General features: G+C 49.5%; 1 protein-coding gene across 1 annotated transcript in view; it reads left to right on the forward strand.

Moving 5' to 3' along the window:
- AXL (AXL receptor tyrosine kinase) overlaps positions 1 to 19,130 on the forward strand; it is a 41,951-nt gene that overhangs the window by 20,208 nt on the left and 2,613 nt on the right. Inside the window, exons 11-19 of the mRNA XM_030795733.1 lie at positions 1,900 to 2,032; positions 2,641 to 2,732; positions 7,827 to 7,922; positions 8,056 to 8,133; positions 12,052 to 12,144; positions 12,547 to 12,668; positions 13,300 to 13,409; positions 16,138 to 16,297; positions 17,185 to 17,321. Of these exons, the coding sequence (XP_030651593.1) occupies positions 1,900 to 2,032; positions 2,641 to 2,732; positions 7,827 to 7,922; positions 8,056 to 8,133; positions 12,052 to 12,144; positions 12,547 to 12,668; positions 13,300 to 13,409; positions 16,138 to 16,297; positions 17,185 to 17,321 (1,021 nt within the window). The remainder of the gene's footprint in view (positions 1 to 1,899; positions 2,033 to 2,640; positions 2,733 to 7,826; positions 7,923 to 8,055; positions 8,134 to 12,051; positions 12,145 to 12,546; positions 12,669 to 13,299; positions 13,410 to 16,137; positions 16,298 to 17,184; positions 17,322 to 19,130) is intronic.

Below are 19,130 nucleotides of genomic sequence, written 5' to 3' on the forward strand. Positions count from 1 at the left end.
TTCTTACACACTCCATTCCACCCCTGCCCACTTTACATCCCCTTTCTGTGCACCCCATACTCCTCATCTGCCCTTCTCACATCTTTTGCATGCTCACTGCACACTTCTCTCATACTGCAATTACATCCTTAAAATTCCTTGCTCACTCCTTGTATCTAAGACCTCATGAATACTCTTCCCACTTCACACACACCCAACTTTTCCAGCAGCCATCCAACCCTGTATATGCTTACCGTGCCCCTTTGGATATTTATTTCACCCTCATTCCTTGCTTTATGGAAACCCTTGTGGCCGGATGCAATGGCTCACGCCTGTAATCCCAGCACTTTGGGAGGCCTGAGACAGGTGGATCACCTGAAGTCAGGAGTTCAAGACCAGCCTGGCCAACATGGCAAAAACCCATCTCTACTAAAAATACAAAAATTAGCTGGGCATGGTGGTGCGAGCCTGTAATCCCAGCTACTCGGGAGGCTGAGGCACAAGAATTGCTTGAACCTGGGAGGCGGAGGTTACAGTGAGCCAAGATCATGCCACTATACTCCAGCCTGGGCAAGAGAGCAAGACTCTGCCTCAAAAAAAAAAAAAAAAAAAGAAAAGAAAAGAAAAAAAAATTAGCCAGGTGGCACAGACCTGCAGTCCCAGCTACTCAGGAGACATCGTGAAACCCTGTCTCTACCAAAAAAAGAATACAAAAATTAGCCGGGCATGGTGGTGCACATCTGTAATCCCAGCTACTTAGAAGCTGAGGCAGGAGATTTGCTTGAAACTGGGAGGCAGAGGTTGCAATGAGCTGCGACCGGGCCACTGCACTCCAGTCTGGGTGAAAGAGTGAGACCCTGTCTCACAAAAACAAACAAACAAACAAAAAAAGAGACAAAGAAAACCCTTTTGTAGTCATTGCATTCTCCTCAAAAGGTATTCCTTAGTCCTTTGTCCACAAGCCTTGCCCTCCTTGCGCACGCTTCATGCACCATCCTACACTGCAAGGATCTTCTTCCCCACTCACCTGTTTATCTACACTCTAGTCCACCCTCCTTGCACAATCATCACATTTCTCACACTAACCTATGCTACTTGAGATTTCTCCACACCCATCTCATGTTCATCCAGCCCTCCTGGCACACTCATAACCCGTTCCACACATTTCTCCCTCCCATTCCACACTCACTGCACACTCCTCAAATATCCATTCCACTCTTCTGTTTTTTTGGATCTCGGTGGCATAATATTTGGTAGCTTAAAGTAAGGAAAACTACAAATGCCCAAACAGGGACTTGAACCTTGGACCCTCAGGTTAAAAGTCTGATGCTCTACCACCTGAGCTATCCTAGCACTCTCTTTTTTTTTTTTTTTTTTTGAGATGGAGTCTTGCTCTGTCACCCAGGATGGAGTGCAGTGGCCCAATCTCGGCTCACTGCAACCTCCACCTCCCAGATTCAAGCGATTCTCCTGCCTCAGCTTCCGAGTAGCTGGGATTACAGGTGTGCACCACCACCCCAGCTAATTTTTGTATATATATTTTTTTAAGTAGAGACAGGGGTTCACCATGTCGGCCAGGCTGGTCTTGAACTCCTTGCCTCAAGTAACCCGCCTGCCTTGGCCTCCCAAAGTGCTGGGATAACAGGCATGAGCCACCACATCTGGCCTCCATCCCACTCTTAACTCACCCATCCTACAACTTTCACACACTTCTGCTTTAACATGCACTTGTATCACATCCATTGCATGCCCTGTCCAGCCCAGCCTATTCAGATATGTGAATGCATCCATCACACACCTCGTCAAGTATGTGCACATCTTTGCCGAGGGCTTCTGCCTTCCTCCCACATCACCCCTTTGGGTCCCAGAGAGCTGGATCCAAGGCCTCATCCATGACCTGTTCCTCATACCCCCTGATAGTGAAGGAACCTTCAGCTCCTGCCTTCTCGTGGCCCTGGTGGTATGTACTGCTAGGAGCAGTCGTGGCCGCTGCCTGTGTCCTCATCTTGGCTCTCTTCCTTGTCCACCGGCGAAAGAAGGAGACCCGTTATGGGTGAGTTGGAACCACATGGGGAGGCTGTGTGGCCTGGGATGGAGAGGCTGGAGGCAGGGAGGCCAGTGAGGAGGCTGGTGCAGGAGGAGTGATGACTAAGAATCGGAATGAGGGCAAGGGAAGCCAGGCGCGGTGGCTCACGCCTGTAATCCCAGCACTTTGGGAGGCTAAAGCAGGTGGATCACTTGAGGTCAGGAGTTTGAGACCAGCCTGGCCAACATGGCGAAACCCTGTCTCTACTGAAAAATGCAAAAATTCGCGGGAAGTGGTGGCACACGCCTGTGGTCCCAGCTACTTGGGAGGCTGAGGCACGATAATCACTTGAACCCGGGAGATGGAGGCTACAGTGAGCTGAGATCGCACCACTGCACTGCAGCCTGGGTGACAGAGTGAGACCCTGTTTTCAAAAAAAAGAATGAGGGCCAGGGGGTGTGTGGAATGAATGGAAGGCAGAAGGTAGCTGCCCAAGACATGGGCAGAGAGGGCAGGCAGATGCTAATGCTAGCAGAGAGGGCAGGCAGGGCTTGAGGCTGAGATGGTGCTTGCTGGTTGAGTAGGGGGTTCCACATGGTTTTTCCCTGCCCTCACCTACTCCCCCTCCCCCCCAGAGAAGTGTTTGAACCAACAGTGGAAAGAGGTGAACTGGTAGTCAGGTACCGTGTGCGCAAGTCCTACAGTCGTCGGACCACTGAAGCTACCTGTAAGTGAACCCTATGACCCACTGCCCTGGCCTGGATCTAAAGGCTGTAGAGAATCTGGCCTGCTGGGCTTCTGTAGATGCGTGAGCCAAAAGTTTCTGAAGGCCTTGGGATACTAGAATGTCAGAACCACAGACCCTAGAAATAACAGATTTGTGGAACCACAAAGAACTTTCAAGGAATAGAACTTAGACACAGTAAACCTTAGAAACACCAAGGCTGGGGGGGAAGGGGGGAGGGACAGCATTAGGAAATATACCTAATGCTAAATGACGAGTTAATGGGTGCAGCAAACCAACACGGCACATGGATACATATGTAACAAACCTGCACATTGTGCATATGTACCCTAAAACCTAAAGTATAATAATAAAAAAAAAGCAATTAACTTGGGAACACAAACACATCCCCAATCTACTAAATTCGGAACATTCTCAGATTATAGCAAAAAAAAAAAAAAAAGAAAAAGAAACACCAAGGCTGGGTGTGGTGGCTCATGCCTGTAATCCTAGCGCTTTGGGGGGCCGAGGTGGGAGGATCACTTGAGCCCAGCAGTTCGAGACCAGCCTGGGCAGCATGGCGAAACCTTGTCTCTACCAAAAAAAAAAAAATTAGCCAGGTATGGTGGCATGCCCCTGAACTCCCTTGTACTCCCTGCTACTCGGGAGGCTGAGGTAGGAGGACCACCTGAGCCCAGGGAGGTCGAGGCTGCAGTAAGCCGTGATCACACCACTGCACTCCAGCCTGGGTGACAGAGCAAGACCCTGTCTCAAAAAAGAAAAAAAAAATAAAAGAAAGAAAAGAAACACCAAACCTCAGAGCCATTGGATCTTAGAAGATGTAATGATGAAGATAATGACAATCAAGAAGAAAATGATGATGATGATGAACTAACGTTGAGATTAGATGGCGATGATGTGATAATAATCGCAGGCAACCCTAGCACTACCTATGTGGCAGGCTCTGTTCTAAGCATTCTACATGTATCTCCTCGTTTAACCCTCAGAGCAACCCAAGGACACGGGTTTCTTTTTTCTTTTCTTTTCTTTTTTTTTGAGACAGAGTCTCACCCTATCGCCCAGGCTGGAGCACAGTGGCACAGTCTCAGCTCACTGCAACCTCCACCTCCCAGGTTCAAGCAATTCTTACGCCTCGGCCTCCCGAGTAGCTGGGATTACAAGCGCATGGCACCACGCCTGGCTAATTTTTGCATTTTTAGTAAAGATGGGGTTTTACTAATCCTGTCTTTGTTGGCCAGGCTGGTCTTGGAACTCCTGGCCTCAAGTGATCAACCTGCCTTGGCCTCCCAAAGTGCTGGGATAACAGGCGTGAGCCACCACGCCCAGCCAGAGGTGGGTTTCTTATCACCTTCACTTCACAGATGAGGCAGCTGTGGCATAGAGTGGTTAAGTCACTTGCCCAAGGCCACGCAGCTTGTAAATTGGATAGCAATTTGAACCCAGGCACTTTTGCTCTGAAGTCTATACTATTTTTTTTTTTTTTGATAGAATCTTGCTCTGTCACCCAGGATGGAGTGCAGTGGCTTGATCTTGGCTCACTGCAACCTCCGCCTCCTGGATTCAAGTGATTCTTCTGCTTCAGCCTCCCAAGTAGGTGGGACTACAGGTGCATGCCACAACGCCTGGCTAATTTTTGTATTTTTAATGGAGACAGGGTTTCACCATATTGGCCAGGCTGGTCTCGACCTCCTGATCCTGTGATCCACCTGCCTTGGCCTCCCAAAGTGCTGGGATTACAGGTGTAAGCCACCTCGCCTGGCCTGAAGTCTATACTCTGAACTGCCACACTCTACTACCTCTTGGAATTATAAATTGGTAGAGAGATAGAATCTATCTTGGCCTGAAAAATTATATGCATGTACTCTACACCCTTATACTTTTGAAATCATAAAATCTTAGAACTATAGACTCTCTATTAGAAGGCTGGAAAGGGATGCAAGGTCTCAGCTAAGGAGGGGATCTCAGAGGCCCAATCAAATCTCTTCTTTCGGCTGGGCGCAGTGGCTCACGCCTGTAATCCCAACACTTTGGGAGGCCCAGGCGGGCAGACACTTGAGGTCAGGAGCTCGAAACCAGCCTGGCCAACATGGCGAGACCCTGTCTCTACTAAAAATACAAAAATTAGCCAGATGTAATCTGTAATCCCAGCTACTTGGGAGGCTGAGGCAGGAGAATCGCTTGAACCTGGGGGGCAGAGGTTGCAGTGAGCTGAGATCGTGCCACTGCACTCCAGCCTGGGTGATAGAGCAAGACTCCGTCTCAAAAAAAAAAAAAAAAAAAAAAGGAATCTCATCTTTCCAGTTAGGGAAACTGAAATCCAGAAAGAAAATGGAAGAGCTAGCTAGGTCTCTTCCTAGCACACAGCGAGAAAGCCGCCAGAGCCCCAGGGGGATGTTTGGAAAGGGCTGGGAAAGACATTTATTTAAGAAGGGAAGGAAGAAGCAACGATGTCCCAGTGATTTAACTGAGTAACATACAGCAGCCATTCTCAGGGTGTGAGCCTGGTCCCCTGTGGTCCCAGAGACCTTTGCAGGGGGCCCAGAAGGTCAAATCTATTTTCATACTACTACCAAGACATTATTTGCCCTTTTGCTTTCTCATTCTCTCATGAGCATTCAGCGCAGTTTTCCAGAGGCTCCCTGACATGGGATGATGTCATCTGACAGCTGATGATCACTCTGACAGCTGATGGACCTTGTGCTTGTATATTCTTGCTTTAAAAATCTATCAGGCTGGGCGCAGTGGCACATGCCTGTAATCCCACCACTTTGGGAGGCCAAGGTGGGCGAATTGCTTGAGGTCAGGAGTTTAAGACCAGCCTGAGCAACATGGTGAAACTCCATTTTTACTAAAATACAAAAACTAGCTGGGTGTGGTGGTGCATGCCTATAATCCTAGCTACTTGGGAGGCTGAGGAAAGAGAATCGCTTGAACCCGGGAGACGGAGGCTGCAGTGAGCTGAGATTGTACCACTGGACTCCAGCCTGGGCAACAGAGTGAGACTCTGTCTCAAAAATAAATAAATAAATAAATAAACCGGATAGGTTTTCTTTTGAGGCCCAGGAGTTTGAAACCAGTATGGGCAACATGGCAAAACCCCATCTCTATTAAAAAAAAAAAAAAAAACACAAAAATTTGCCAGATGTGGTGGTGCACACCTATAATTCCAGCTGCTCAGGAGGGTGAGGCAGGAGAATCACTTGAACCCGGGAGGTGGAGGTTGCAGTGAGCTGAGATTATGCCACTGCACTCTAGCCTAGGCAACAGAGCGAGACTCGGTTTCAAAAAAAAATTTTTTCTTTTTTTTAGAGATGGGGTCTGGCTATGTTGCCCAGGCTGATCTCCAACTCCAGGCCTCAACTGGTCCTCCTTCCTTGGCCTCCCAAGTTGCTGGGATTACAAGCGTGAACCACTGGGCCCAGCTGGTTTTATTTTTGAATACAGAAATATTGGTATATATGTAACATAAACAAAAGCTCTTTCTAGTCCTTAATAATTCTAACAATGTAAAGGTGTCCTGATGTCAATTTGTTTGAGAATGATTATATAACAAAGAAAACGGATAAATTACAATTACACCCAACAACAACTAAATTAAAACTATTTCATAGACATCATGTTGAGGGAAAGAAGCCAGACACAAAAGAGAATATACTATGTGATTCCATTTTTATAACATTTCAAAACTAATCGATTATAACAGAAATCAAGAAAGTGGCTACCCCTAGGAGGGCAGGTCATGTTCTGTTCTTGGCCTGAGTGCTAGTTACACATTTGTGTTTGATTTGTGAAAATCCACTGAGTTGGCCGGGCGTGGTGGCTCACGCCTGTAATCCCAACACTTTGGGAGGCCAAGGTGGGCAGATCACCTGAGGTCGGGAGTTCCAGACCAGCCTGACCAACATGGAGAAATCCTGTCTCTACTAAAAATACAAAATTAGCCGGGAGTAGTGGCACATGCATGTACTTGGGAGGCTGACGCAGGAGAATCGCTTGAACCTGGGGGACAGAGGTTGCGGTGAGCCGAGATTGCACCATTGCACTCCAGCCTGGGCAACAGGAACGAAACTCCATCTCAAAAAAAAAAAAGAAAAGAAAAGAAAATCCACTGAGTTGCTTACTTATGATTTGTGCAGATTATACTTCAATAAAAAGAAATATTTTTGTGTGTGTATTTTGTTTGAGATGGGGTCTTGCTCTGTCACCCAGGCTGGGGTGCAGTGGCATAAGCTCAGCTCACTGCAGCCTCCACCCCTGGGCTCAAGTGATCCTCCAACCTCAGCCTTCTGAGTAGCTGGGACTATAGGTGCATGCCACCACACATGGCTAGCTTTTGTATTCTTTTGTAGAGACAGGGATTTGCCATGTTGCCCAGGCTGGTTTTGAATTCCTGGACTCAAGTGATCTACTGGCCTCTGCCTCCCAAAGTGCTGGGATTACAGGCTTGAGCCACTGCGTCCAGCAAAAGAAATATTTTTATTTTATTTTATTTTATTTTATTTTTGAGACAGAGTCTTGCCCTGTCACCCAGGCTGGAGTGAAGTGGTGCGATCTCAGCTCACTGCAACCTCTGTCTCCTGGGTTCATGTGATTTTCCTGCCTCAGCCTCCCCAGTAGCTGGGACTACAGGCATGTGCCACCACACACAGCTAATTTTTGTATTTTTTTGTAGAGACAGAGATTCGCCATGTTGCCCAGGCTGGTCTTGAACTCCTGGACTCAAGTGATCCACCTGCCTCTGCCTCCCAAAGTGCTGGGATTACAGGCGTAAGCCACTGTGCCCGGCAAAAGAAATATTTTTAACAACTGGTATAGCAGGGCACTGACCCATCAGGTGCCCACTGGAGCAAGAGTGTGGCCAGGCTTTACCCCTTTAGTTCCCTTTGAGGGAAGGTTCAGGGGGTCCAGAGGAGGAGCTGGGGTGGAAGTGGCGGGGTGCTCAGGGCAGTAGCTAATTTTAAATTAGTGCAGAAGTATGTCAGTGTTTCAACAATGGGTCTATCCCTACTGGTGAGTGAATGTCACCTGAATGTCAGCCCTGCCCCATGACTCTGTCCACCCCAACCTTGCATGCAGTGAACAGCCTGGGCATCAGTGAAGAGCTGAAGGAGAAGCTGCGGGATGTGATGGTGGACCGGCACAAGGTGGCCCTGGGGAAGACTCTGGGAGAGGGTGAGTCCCCCCGCAGCATACACACATCCTTCTGAACTTCTGAGATCCTGCACTTCCACACTCCCATCTAACTATAGGAAATACAGTGCCCACGGGCCCTCTGAGGTCAATGTCTCCCTCTGGCCCCCCACAGGAGAGTTTGGAGCTGTGATGGAAGGCCAGCTCAACCAGGACGACTCCATCCTCAAGGTGGCTGTGAAGACGATGAAGAGTGAGTTATGCGCACACGTGCAGGACCCCCAGCCCCTTCCCTATGCCCCTGAGACAGAAGAGAGCAGAAAAGTTAACAGCAAGTTAGCCATAGCCTAGAACTTCCGGTGTTTCCAGATAGGCAATGGAGCCCCTGCCAGGTACCTCAATAGAAGGAATTGAATATGGGGAGATTAGTACAAAGGTGGGAGATGGGTTGAAGGAACAACTGGGGACAGGGAGGGAAACCAGAGATGAGCAGCAGCAGGAAGTCACTTCCCCCACTAGGCCTGAAGGGGAGAGGGAGCAAGTGGTGTTACCAGAATCCACAGCTAGGGACACCAGGCAGGAGCTGGTATCACAGAGTTAGAGGCTGCTCTGTGGGAGCTAAAAACCCAGAAGAGCACTTTGGGAGGCTGAGGCAGCAGATCGCTTGAGTCCAGGAGTTTGAGACCAGCCTAGGCAATATGGAGAAACCACATGTCTATGAAAAAAAAAATAGTAACAAAAAATTAGCTGGGCATGGTGGCACACGCCTGTAGTCCCAGCTACTTGGGAGGCTGAGGTAGGAGAATCGCTTGAGTCTGGGTGGCAGAGGTTGCAGTGAGCTGTGATCATGCCACTGCACTCCAGTCTGGGTGACAGAGTGGCACTTTGTCTTAAAAAAATAAAACACACATGGCTGGGTGTGGTGGCTCACGTCTGTAATCCCAGCACTTTGGGATGCCAAGGCGGGTGGATCATCTGAGGTCAGGAGTTCGAGACTGGCCTGATTTACTTAGTGAAACCCCACCTCTACTAAAAATATAAAAATTAGCCAGGCGTGGTGACAGGCGCCTGTAATCCCAGCTACTCGGGAGGCTGAGGCAGGGGAATCGCTCGAACCCAGCAGGCAGAGCTTGCAGTGAGCCGAGATCGTGCCACTGTACTCCAGCCTGGGCGACAGAGCGAGACTCCGTCTGAAAAAAAAAAAAATTAAAACACACACACGCACACCTGGGAGACACAACCACCACCAAGGGAATACCAGAAGCAGAGAGAGGGTGAAATACCCTGGCTTCTCCCTTTCTCCCCGCTACCTGCCAGTATCCCATCAGGGCCTACCTCCCATTGGCAAATCCCAGGAGGAAACCACTAGGAAAGGGAGCCTGGGAAATGTAGTTTTCAGGGGTCGGCCCACTGTGATACATAGTGGAGCGGGAGAAGCTCTAGAATGAGGCATACCTGGCTGAATCATTTACCAGCTATGCGATCTCAGGCAAATAACTTTCCCTCTCTGAGTCTCCCACTTGTCATCTGGAAAAAAGGACCCTAATGTCCCCACCTTCCAAAGCTGTTGTGAGGCAAAGCACTTCATGCTGAGGGTGGCAAGTAGGACATGCTTGTTAATGTGGACTAGGACTATATTATTTACATTGTCAGAGAGGGCAGGAGCCATTTCAGGGTTACACAGCACAGGAAGTCCAGGGCTAAGCTCTTCACACGCAGGGAAGGAGAAGCATAGGGCGTTCAGATTGGGGCTGGTGGTGAGTAGAGAATGATCGTTTCTGAATTACGGGGCTTAAAAGCTTGGGCTATGAAGTCATTACCCACTCATTCGTTCATTATTGAGCACCTCCTGTGTACCGGGTTATTTTGTTTGTTTGTTTTGCTTTGTTTTGTTTTGTTTTGAGGAGGAGTCTCACTCTGCTGTCCAGGCTGAAGTGCGGTGGCGCGATCCCGGCTCGCTGCAACCTCTGCCTCCCAAGTTCAAGCAATTCTCCTGCCTCAGCCTCCCAAGTAGTTGGATTACAGGCGCACGCCACCACACCCAGCTAATTTTTGTATTTTTAGTAAAGATGGGGTTTCACTATGTTGGCCAGGCTGGTCTCGAACTCCTGACCTCAGGTGATCTGCCTACCTCGGCCTCCCAAAGTGCTGGGATTACAGGCATGAGCCACTGCACCCAGCCTCAGGTTACATTTTTTGTTTTTTTGTTTTTGTTTTTTGAGACAGGCTGTCACCAGGCTGGAGTGCAGTGGCATGACCTCAGCTCACTGCAACCTCCGCCTCCTGGGTTCAAGCGATTCTCCTGCCTCAGCCTCCCGAGTAGCTGGGACTACAGGTGTGCGCCACCACACCCGGCTAATTTTTGTGTTTTTAGTAGAGACGGGGTTTCACCATGTTGGCCAGTATGGTCTCTATCTCTTGACCTCATGATCCACCTGCCTCGGCATCCCAAAGTGCTGGGATTACAGGTGTGAGCCACCACACCTGGCCTATGTTTTCTGTTTTTTGAGACAGAGTCTTGCTCGTCACCCAGGCTGGAGAGCAGTGGCAGGATCACAGCTCACTGTAGTCTCAACCTCTGAGGCTCAAGCGATCCTCCCCACTCAGCCTCCCACTGGTTATAGTCTTGGCCTGGGTCTGAATCCCAGCCGTGCAACCTTGGGCAAGTCGTTTTGCCTCTGTGAGCCACAGTGCCCTGAACTGTTAAATGGGATGATACTTGTATGGGTCCCCAGGGCAGGTAGGGAAGTGCTGGGAAGCAGTCTGGGTGGTTGTGAGCAGGTGAACCCTGGAGCCAGACTGCCCGGGTTTGAGATCTGCCTCTTCTACCTCCAAGCTGTGTGTTCCCTTAGGCAGACTCCTAACCTTTTTGTGCCTTGCTTTCTTCATCTTTAAAATAAAGATAGGCCAGGGACAGTGGCTCATGCCTGTAATCCCAGTGCTTTGGGAGGCCGAGGTGGGAGGATCACTTGAGGCTGGGAGTTTGAGACCAGCCTGGACAACATAGCAAGACTGCCTGTCTTAAAAAATTGGCTGGGCATGGTGGCTCACACTTGAAATCCTAGCACTTTGGGAGGCCAAAGCAGGCAGATCACTTGAGGTGGGGAGTTTGAGACCAGCCTGGCCAACATGGTGAAACCCCGTTTCTACTAAAAATACAAAAATTAGCTGGGCATGGTGGTGCATGCCTGTAATCCCAACTACTAGGGAGGCTGAGGCATGAGAATCTCTTGAACTGGGGAGGCAGAGGTTGCAGTGAGCCAAGACTGCGCCATTGCACTCAAGCCTGGGGGATAAGGGCGAAACTCCATCTCAAAAAAAAAAAAAAAAAATTATCCGGGATGGTGGTGCGTGCCTGTGGTCCCAGCTACTCAGGAAGGCAAGCCTAGGAGTTCGAGCCTACAGTGAGCTGTGATTGCTGTGATCGCATCCATCCTGGGTGACAGCGCAAGACCCTGTCTCAAAAAAATAAAAAAAAAAGAAAAAAAAATGAAATGGGAATGATAATAGTAGCATCTGAGATTAAATGAGTTAATATATACAAAGTTGGCCAAGTGTGGTGGCTCACGCCTGTAATCCTAGCACCTTGGGAGGCCGAGGCGGGCAGATCATGAGGTCAGGAGATTGAGACCATCCTGGCTAACACAGTGAAACCCCATCTCTACTAAAAATACAAAAAATTAGCCGGGTGTGGTGGCACACGCCTGTAGTCCCAGCTACTCGGGAGGCTGAGGCAGGAGAATTGCTTGAACCCGAGAGGTGGAGGTTGCAGTGAGCCGAGATCAAACCACCGCACTCCAGCCTGGGCAACAGAGACTCCATCTCAAAAAAAAAAAAATATATATATATATATACATATATATGTGTATATATATATGTATATATATATATGTGTATATATATGTGTATATATATGTATATATGTGTATATATGTATATATGTATATATGTGTATATATATGTGTATATGTATATATATATGTATATATATATATGTGTGTGTATATATATATACACACACACACATATAAAGTGCTGAGTATGGCGCCTGGTACTTACTAATCATGTTTGATGAAGATGAGTGATGATGATGATGATGATGGAGTGGAGGTAGAAGGAGAGTCCTCCCTCTCCTCCCCTCCTCCTCACCCACCTTTCTCTCTCCCTCAAGTTGCCATCTGCACGAGGTCAGAGCTGGAGGATTTCCTGAGTGAAGCGGTCTGCATGAAGGAATTCGACCATCCCAACGTCATGAGGCTCATCGGTGAGAGAGGGGCAGATTCAAGGGGTCTACAAGCCCCATGGGGGCCATAACAGAGGGAAGAGCCCTGCTTCTGGCCCTGGGAAGATCAAACTTCCAGGCTTCCTGCTCCCGCTCCTTCAGGGTCAGCAAGCTTCCCCCTCCTAATCTCCCTCAGCTTGGAATGCGACCTCTGACCATTCCCAGAAATAGCTGACCTCCCCAGGAGGGCTCCGGAAACGTCCCTGGGAACTCTGCTGGAAACGGCTTCTCTGCAGCTTGGTCCTTGCCACCGCCACTACCCCCCAAACAATATGGTGGCCAGATTGGATGGGGAGTGAGAAGGAGAGGCTGGAGGCTGGCTGGTGGGGGGCTTGGCTTCCCCTTCTGCCCAGCAGGAGTGACAGGGCTACCTGGGGGGCTCAGGTGTCTGTTTCCAGGGTTCTGAACGAGAGAGCTTCCCAGCACCTGTGGTCATCTTACCTTTCATGAAACATGGAGACCTACACAGCTTCCTCCTCTATTCCCGGCTCGGGGACCAGCCAGTGGTAAGGGGCATTTAATCATCCAGTCTACGAATATTAACTGAGCATCTATCAGGTACCCAGTGCTGCTCAGACCCTGGGAAGACCACAGTGACCAGGAGCTTGCTCTCCTGGAGCATGTCTTCCAGCAGGGGAGGGGCGGACGATAAACAAGCTAATAAATACCTAAGCGAGATGATTTAAATGTTTAAGTGCTAGGAAGGAAATACAGTAGGACGGATGATAAGGAGGCCAGGCAGTGAATTTGGGTGGACGTGGAAGATCTTGCCGAGGAGGTGACCGTGAAGGAGTTGGGGCTGGGGGGATGTCTAGAGATCTGGGCAGGAAGCGACCCCAACAAAGCGCACAGCATAGGCAAAGGCTTGGAGGTAGGAATAATCATCGTTTGTCTGAAGACCAGACAGGAGTCTGGTGGGAGTGTCAGTCAAGGGCAAGAACATAGGCGATCAAGTCCAAGAGGAAGGCTGGAGCAAGTTTATAGGAACTTGCAGGCCATGGAGAGGGGTTGGGTTGAATCGTCAGGGCCATGGGAAACCACTGCGGGCAGAGCTGGGCTTGCACAGAGGGATGGAGGGAGGAGGGATCGCATCAAGGACTCTGTTGACCTCTCCTCCCACGTGCCTTGGCTCCCCAGTACCTGCCCACTCAGATGCTAGTGAAGTTCATGGCGGACATCGCCAGTGGCATGGAGTATCTGAGTACCAAGAGATTCATACACCGGGACCTGGCGGCCAGGAACTGCATGTGAGTGCCTTTCAGGGACACCCCCCGCTGCTCCTGCACTCCCTGAGGGAGTTCCCTCCCTCCTTCTTAGGATGGAAGCAGGGCTAGACACCCACGGAAGGCAGGTCAGAACTCAGGACCAGGAAAGTCAGTAAGGGGGTCTGAGAAGGCTTCCTGGAGGAGGTGAGTCCTGAACTGAGATCTGGAAGGAGCATTTGGATGCGGAGAGGGAAGAGACCAGAAGGTGGGCTCAGTGCACAGCATGAGGTGAGCAGAGGGGCTGAGGTGACCGATGGGGGTGGGGACACATGAGCTGCATCTCTGTCCCGCTCCATGCTGGGTGTCTTGCCTGGGGCTGCCCTTTGGAAGCGGCCACACTGGATAAGGAAACCAAACTCTCCACCAATGGACAAGTAGAAAATATGCCAGACGGGGCGCAGTGGCTCACGCCTGTAATCCCAGCACTTTGGGAGTCCGAGGCGGGTGGATCACTTGAGGCCAGGAGTTTGAGACCAGCCTTGGTGAAACCCCCTGTCTACTAAAAACACAAAATTCAGCCGGGTGTGGTGGTGTGTGCCTGTAATCCCAAGAAGAGAATTGCTTGAACCCAGGAGGTGGAGGTTGCAATGAGTCGAGATCGCATCACTGCACTCCAGCCTGGGCGACAGAGCAAGACTCTGTCTCAAAAAAAAAAAAAAAGAAAGAAAATAGTAACCTGTAGTCCCAGCCATTCCCAAGGCTGAGGTGAGAGGATTGCTTGAGCCTCGAGACCAGCCTGGGTAACAACAACAAGACACCATCTCAAAAAAAAAAAAGAAAAGAAAGAACCAAAAATCCCCCAAAAGCCAGAATAGAAGGTAAGGGGAGGGTAGAGCGTGGAGGGAATGCAACCACAGAGTTAGAATATTAGCCTCGGCCAGGTGCAGTGGCTCACATCTATAATCCCAGCCCTTTGGGAGGCTGAGGTAGGAGGATCACTTGTACCCAGGAGTTCAAGACCAGCCTGGGCAACATAGTGAACCCTGTCTCTACAAAAAATTAATTAGCTGGGCATGGTGGTGTAAACCTGTGGTCCCAGCTACTTGGGAGGCTGAGGTGGAAGGATTGCTAGAGCCCAGGAGGTTGAGGCTGAAGTCAGCCATGATGGTATCACTTCCCTACTGCCTGGGCAACAGGGCAAGACCCCATCTCAAAAAAAATTTGATGTATATTTTACATACACTAAAATATACACATCATATATGTGCAGCTCAGCTCGATGAATTTTTATGGGTATAGACCCATGTAACCACTAGATCAAGGTAAAGAATATTTCTTAGCCCCAGCAGGCTCCTTCATGCCTCTTCCTCTTCCCAATCACTACTGCCAAGTGGTACCTACTATCCTGACTTCTCAGTGCTAGTTTCACCTGTTTTGAAGTCATACAAATGGGATCATGCAGTTTGTACTGCTTTGTGTCTGGCTTCTATGGCTCAGCATGATGTTTTTGAGATGAATCTGTGTAGGGGTAGTTTGCTCTTTTTCTTTGCTGTGTGGTATGGTATTCCAGCATATGAATGTCCTGTGGATTTTCTTTTCTTTTTTTTCTCTTTCTTTCTTTTTTTTTCTTTCTTTCTTTTTCTCTCTCTCCTTTCTTTTTCTTTCTTTTCTTTCTCTTCCTTTCTCTTTCTATCTCCTTCCGTCCTTCCTTCCTTCCCTGCCTCCCTCTCTCTTTCTTTCCCTTTTTTTCTTTCCTTTCTTTTTTGTTTTGACAGAGTCTTACTCTGTCCTTTAGGATGGGGTGCAGTGGCATGATCACAGCTCACTGTAGCCTCCAGCTCCTGGCTCAAGATATCCTTCTGCCTCGGCCTCCTAAGTAGCTGGAACTACAGACATGTGCCACCATGTCCAGCTAATTTTTAAATTTTTTTGTAGAGACAGGGTCTTGCTTTGTTTTCCAGGCTGGTCTTGAACTCCTAGCCTCAAGTGATCCTCCCGCCTTGGCCTCCCAAGGTGCTGAAATTACAAGCTTGAGCGACTGTGCCCGTTTTTTTTGTTCGTTCGTTTTGTTTTGTTTTGTTTTTGAGATGGAGTCTCACTCACTCTGTTGCCCAGGCTGGAGTGCAGTGGTGTGATCTCAGCTCAATGCAGCCTCCGCCTACTGGGTTCAACTGATTCTCTTGCTTCAGCCTCCCAGGTAGCTGGGATTTCAGATGTGCACCAACACACCTGGCTAATTTTTGTACTTTTAGTAGAGACAAAGTTTCACCATGTTGGCCAGGCTGGTCTCGAACTCCTGACCTCAAGTGATCCATCTGCCTTGGCCTCCCAAAGTGCTGGGATTACAACACCAGCCACCGTGCCCAGCCATGTTCTGTTTCTTAATCTGGGTGCTGGTTACATGGGTATGTGTGTGTGTGAAAATTCAGTGAGCTGCTCACTTATGACTTGTGCACATTTCCATATGTACAGTATACTTCAAGAAAAAAAAATTTCATCAAGGAATCAAACCCAAGGAAGGACCTTAGAATCTAACAAACAGCCAAAGTTGGGAAGTCCTGAGGAAGCCCTTTGTCCCATCCTTACTTGACAGAGTGAACAAGAACTAAAGCAGTTCCCTTCTGGACTGGGATGAAGGTTTGGGAGACAGATGCCCACCCGCGGCCAGGACAGTGAGGCGAGGAGGTGCAGATGTGTCTGAGAGCCAGGGCAGGCTTCCTGGTGGAGGTGACCGATGCCCTGACCCTGTTCCTTTCCCCAATCCAAACAGGCTGAATGAGAACATGTCCGTGTGTGTGGCGGACTTCGGGCTCTCCAAGAAGATCTACAATGGGGACTACTACCGCCAGGGACGTATCGCCAAGATGCCAGTCAAGTGGATTGCCATTGAGAGTCTAGCTGACCGTGTCTACACCAGCAAGAGCGATGTGGTATGTGCACCCCCGCCAAGAGTGGGGAACCGTGGGAGGGCATGGCCTGACCGTCACACACTATGCCTGGGTGGCTGTGGATGCAAGGGGTCACAGGGATAGGTGGGCTTCCCTTTGTAGGGGCTTGTCCACATGGGCTGGGCATGTCTTGGGGTATGGTGGGCATCTCTGAATAGTGGTGTGTACATGCCCAGGATAAATACAGGCTCACGTGTGCATGGTAGCAGTGTAGACAGTTTAGGTTAGAAGAAGCTGCAGTGATTATGCGTGCACGTGCACACACTCATAGAATGTGGACAGCCACGGTGTGCAGAGTGGCCCATGAGCTCATGTGTCCATGAAGTGTGTATATGTGTGTGATGGTGAGCATGTGTATGCATCCACAAAAGTTACTTATTCATGTGTATACCCGTGTCAAATACTTTATATATTTTTTTCTTTTTTTTTTCTTTTTTTGAGATGGAGTCTCATGCTGTCACCCAGGCTGCAGTGCAGTGGCACGATCTCAGCTCACTACAACCTCTGCCTCCTGGGTTCAAGCAATTCTCCTGCCTCAGTCTCTCGAGTAGCTGGGATTACAGGCGCCCACCACCATGCCTAGCTAAATTTTGTATTTTTAGTAGAGACGGGGTTTCACTATATTGGCCAGGCTGGTCTCAAACTCCTGACCTCAGGCGGTCCGCCCACCTCAGCCTCCCAAAGTGCTGGGATTACAGGCCTCAGCCATCGCACCCGGCTAAAGTATTATGTTTCTATGAATACTTGTGACACTCCCAGAGGATGGTTGTGAACATGTGTACATAAGTATGGGTGTACCCATGAACCTGGGTATTGGTGCGGGTGATTCTGTGCAGGAGAGACCGTCTAATTCCCTCTGCCCCTCACAGTGGTCCTTCGGGGTGACAATGTGGGAGATTGCCACAAGAGGCCAAACCCCCTATCCAGGCGTGGAGAACAGCGAGATTTATGACTATCTGCGCCAGGGAAATCGCCTGAAGCAGCCTGCGGACTGTCTGGATGGACTGTGAGGACCCTTAGGTTTCCCCCAACCCGGAATTCATTCCAAACCCCTGACTACCCCCACATGGCCCTCACAGGTCCAGGACTTTCTATAACCCAGACAGAATCCCTGAGAATGCTGAGTGACCCACTTGCCCCTCACCAATGCTCTGAGTAGGGCCACCACTAGCCAGTGGGGTGCAAATCAGCTAAAGGCACCCTTTCCTCCTTTGTCTGTGTCTGGGATGTGGGCTGAATCAGCCCCCTGGCTCCCCACCCCCAAGCCAGGTATCCTTGGGTAGTGAATAACAGCACAGGCTTACCTGGTGGCCCTGCCTTTGGGACATGCACTCCCAGAGACTTCTCATTCCAGACTCCTGAGCACACCACGCTTCCCCCACATGCTCCTCAACACCTGAGACTCTCTGCAAAACCCTTCAGTTTGTTTTATTGGCCTTCTCCAGACTCAGGTCTCTTCTGAGATGTTTGCAGGATCCTTTAGGGAATGCTTATCAAACTTTGCAATATTGGAGCATGTGGAGAAGGCCGCGACATTTAGCCAGCACTTTGAGGGTAAAGACAGGATGACTTTGTATCAGGAGGAGACAGCCTGGGGCGTCAGACTCCTCAGTCCACCTTGGGTACTCCAAGAGCTGAGAGGAGTAAAAATAACAGCTAACATTTTTTATAGAACTGACTAGAAGGCACTGTTTTAGGTGCCTGGCATGTGTTAAATCATTTGGTCCTTACCACAGCCATATGATGTAGATAGGTATCATTATGATTCCCATTTTGCAGATGAGAAAACCCAGTCCTGGCCGGGAGCGGTGGCTCACGCTTGTAATCCCAGCACTTTGGGAGGCCGAGGCGGGCGGATCACGAGGTCAGGAGATCGAGACCACGGTGAAACCCCGTCTCTACTAGAAATACAAAAAAAAATTAGCCGGGCGTGGTGGCGGGCGCCTGTAGTCCCAGCTACTCGGAGAGGCTGAGGCAGGAGAATGGCGTGAACCCGGGAGGCGGAGCTTGCAGTGAGCCGAGATTGTGCCACTGCACTCCAGCCTAGGAGACAGAGCGAGACTCCGCCTCAAAAAAAAAAGAGAAAACCCAGTCCTACAGGGAGGGTAATGTATTTTTTTTTATTTATTTGAGTCTCGCTCTGTCACCCAGGCTGGAGTGCAATGGTTCGATCTCAGTTCACTGCAACCTCCCAGGTTCTAGCGATTCTCTTGCCTCAGCCTCCCACGTAGCTGGGACTACAGGCGTGTGCCACCATGCCCAGCTAATTTTTTTTGTATTTTTAGTAGAGACGGGGTTTCACCACGTTAGCCAGGATGGTCTTGATCTCCTGACCTCATGATCCACCCGTCCCAGCCTCCCAAAATGCTGGGATTACAGGTGTGAGCCTCCACGCCCAGTCTGGGAGGGTGATTTATTTGCCAAAGATTGCACAGCTGGTGTGTTTGTTATCTATATCCCCAAATCAAGTAGTTTAAAACAACAAATGTGTATTATCTCACACAATTTCTGAAAGTTGGATACTGGGAACAGCTTAGCAGGGTGATTTTGGTTCAAGATCTCTAATGAAGTTACAAAGATATCATTGGGGGCTGCAGTCATCTGAAGGTTGGGACTGGAAGATTGCTTTCAAGGTGCCTTACTCACATGGCTGCAGCAGGAGGCTTCAGTTCATTGCCATGTGGACCCCTTTGTGGCACTGCTTGAGCTTACTCACAACATGGCAACCCAGGAGAAAGTGCAAGGAAGCCGCATGCCTTTTATGACCTAGTCTCAGAAGTCACACACACCATCACTTCTGCAAGTCACTAAGTCC

Source organism: Nomascus leucogenys, chromosome 17, assembly GCF_006542625.1.
Source record: "Nomascus leucogenys isolate Asia chromosome 17, Asia_NLE_v1, whole genome shotgun sequence".
Classification (NCBI taxonomy): Eukaryota; Metazoa; Chordata; class Mammalia; order Primates; family Hylobatidae; genus Nomascus; species Nomascus leucogenys.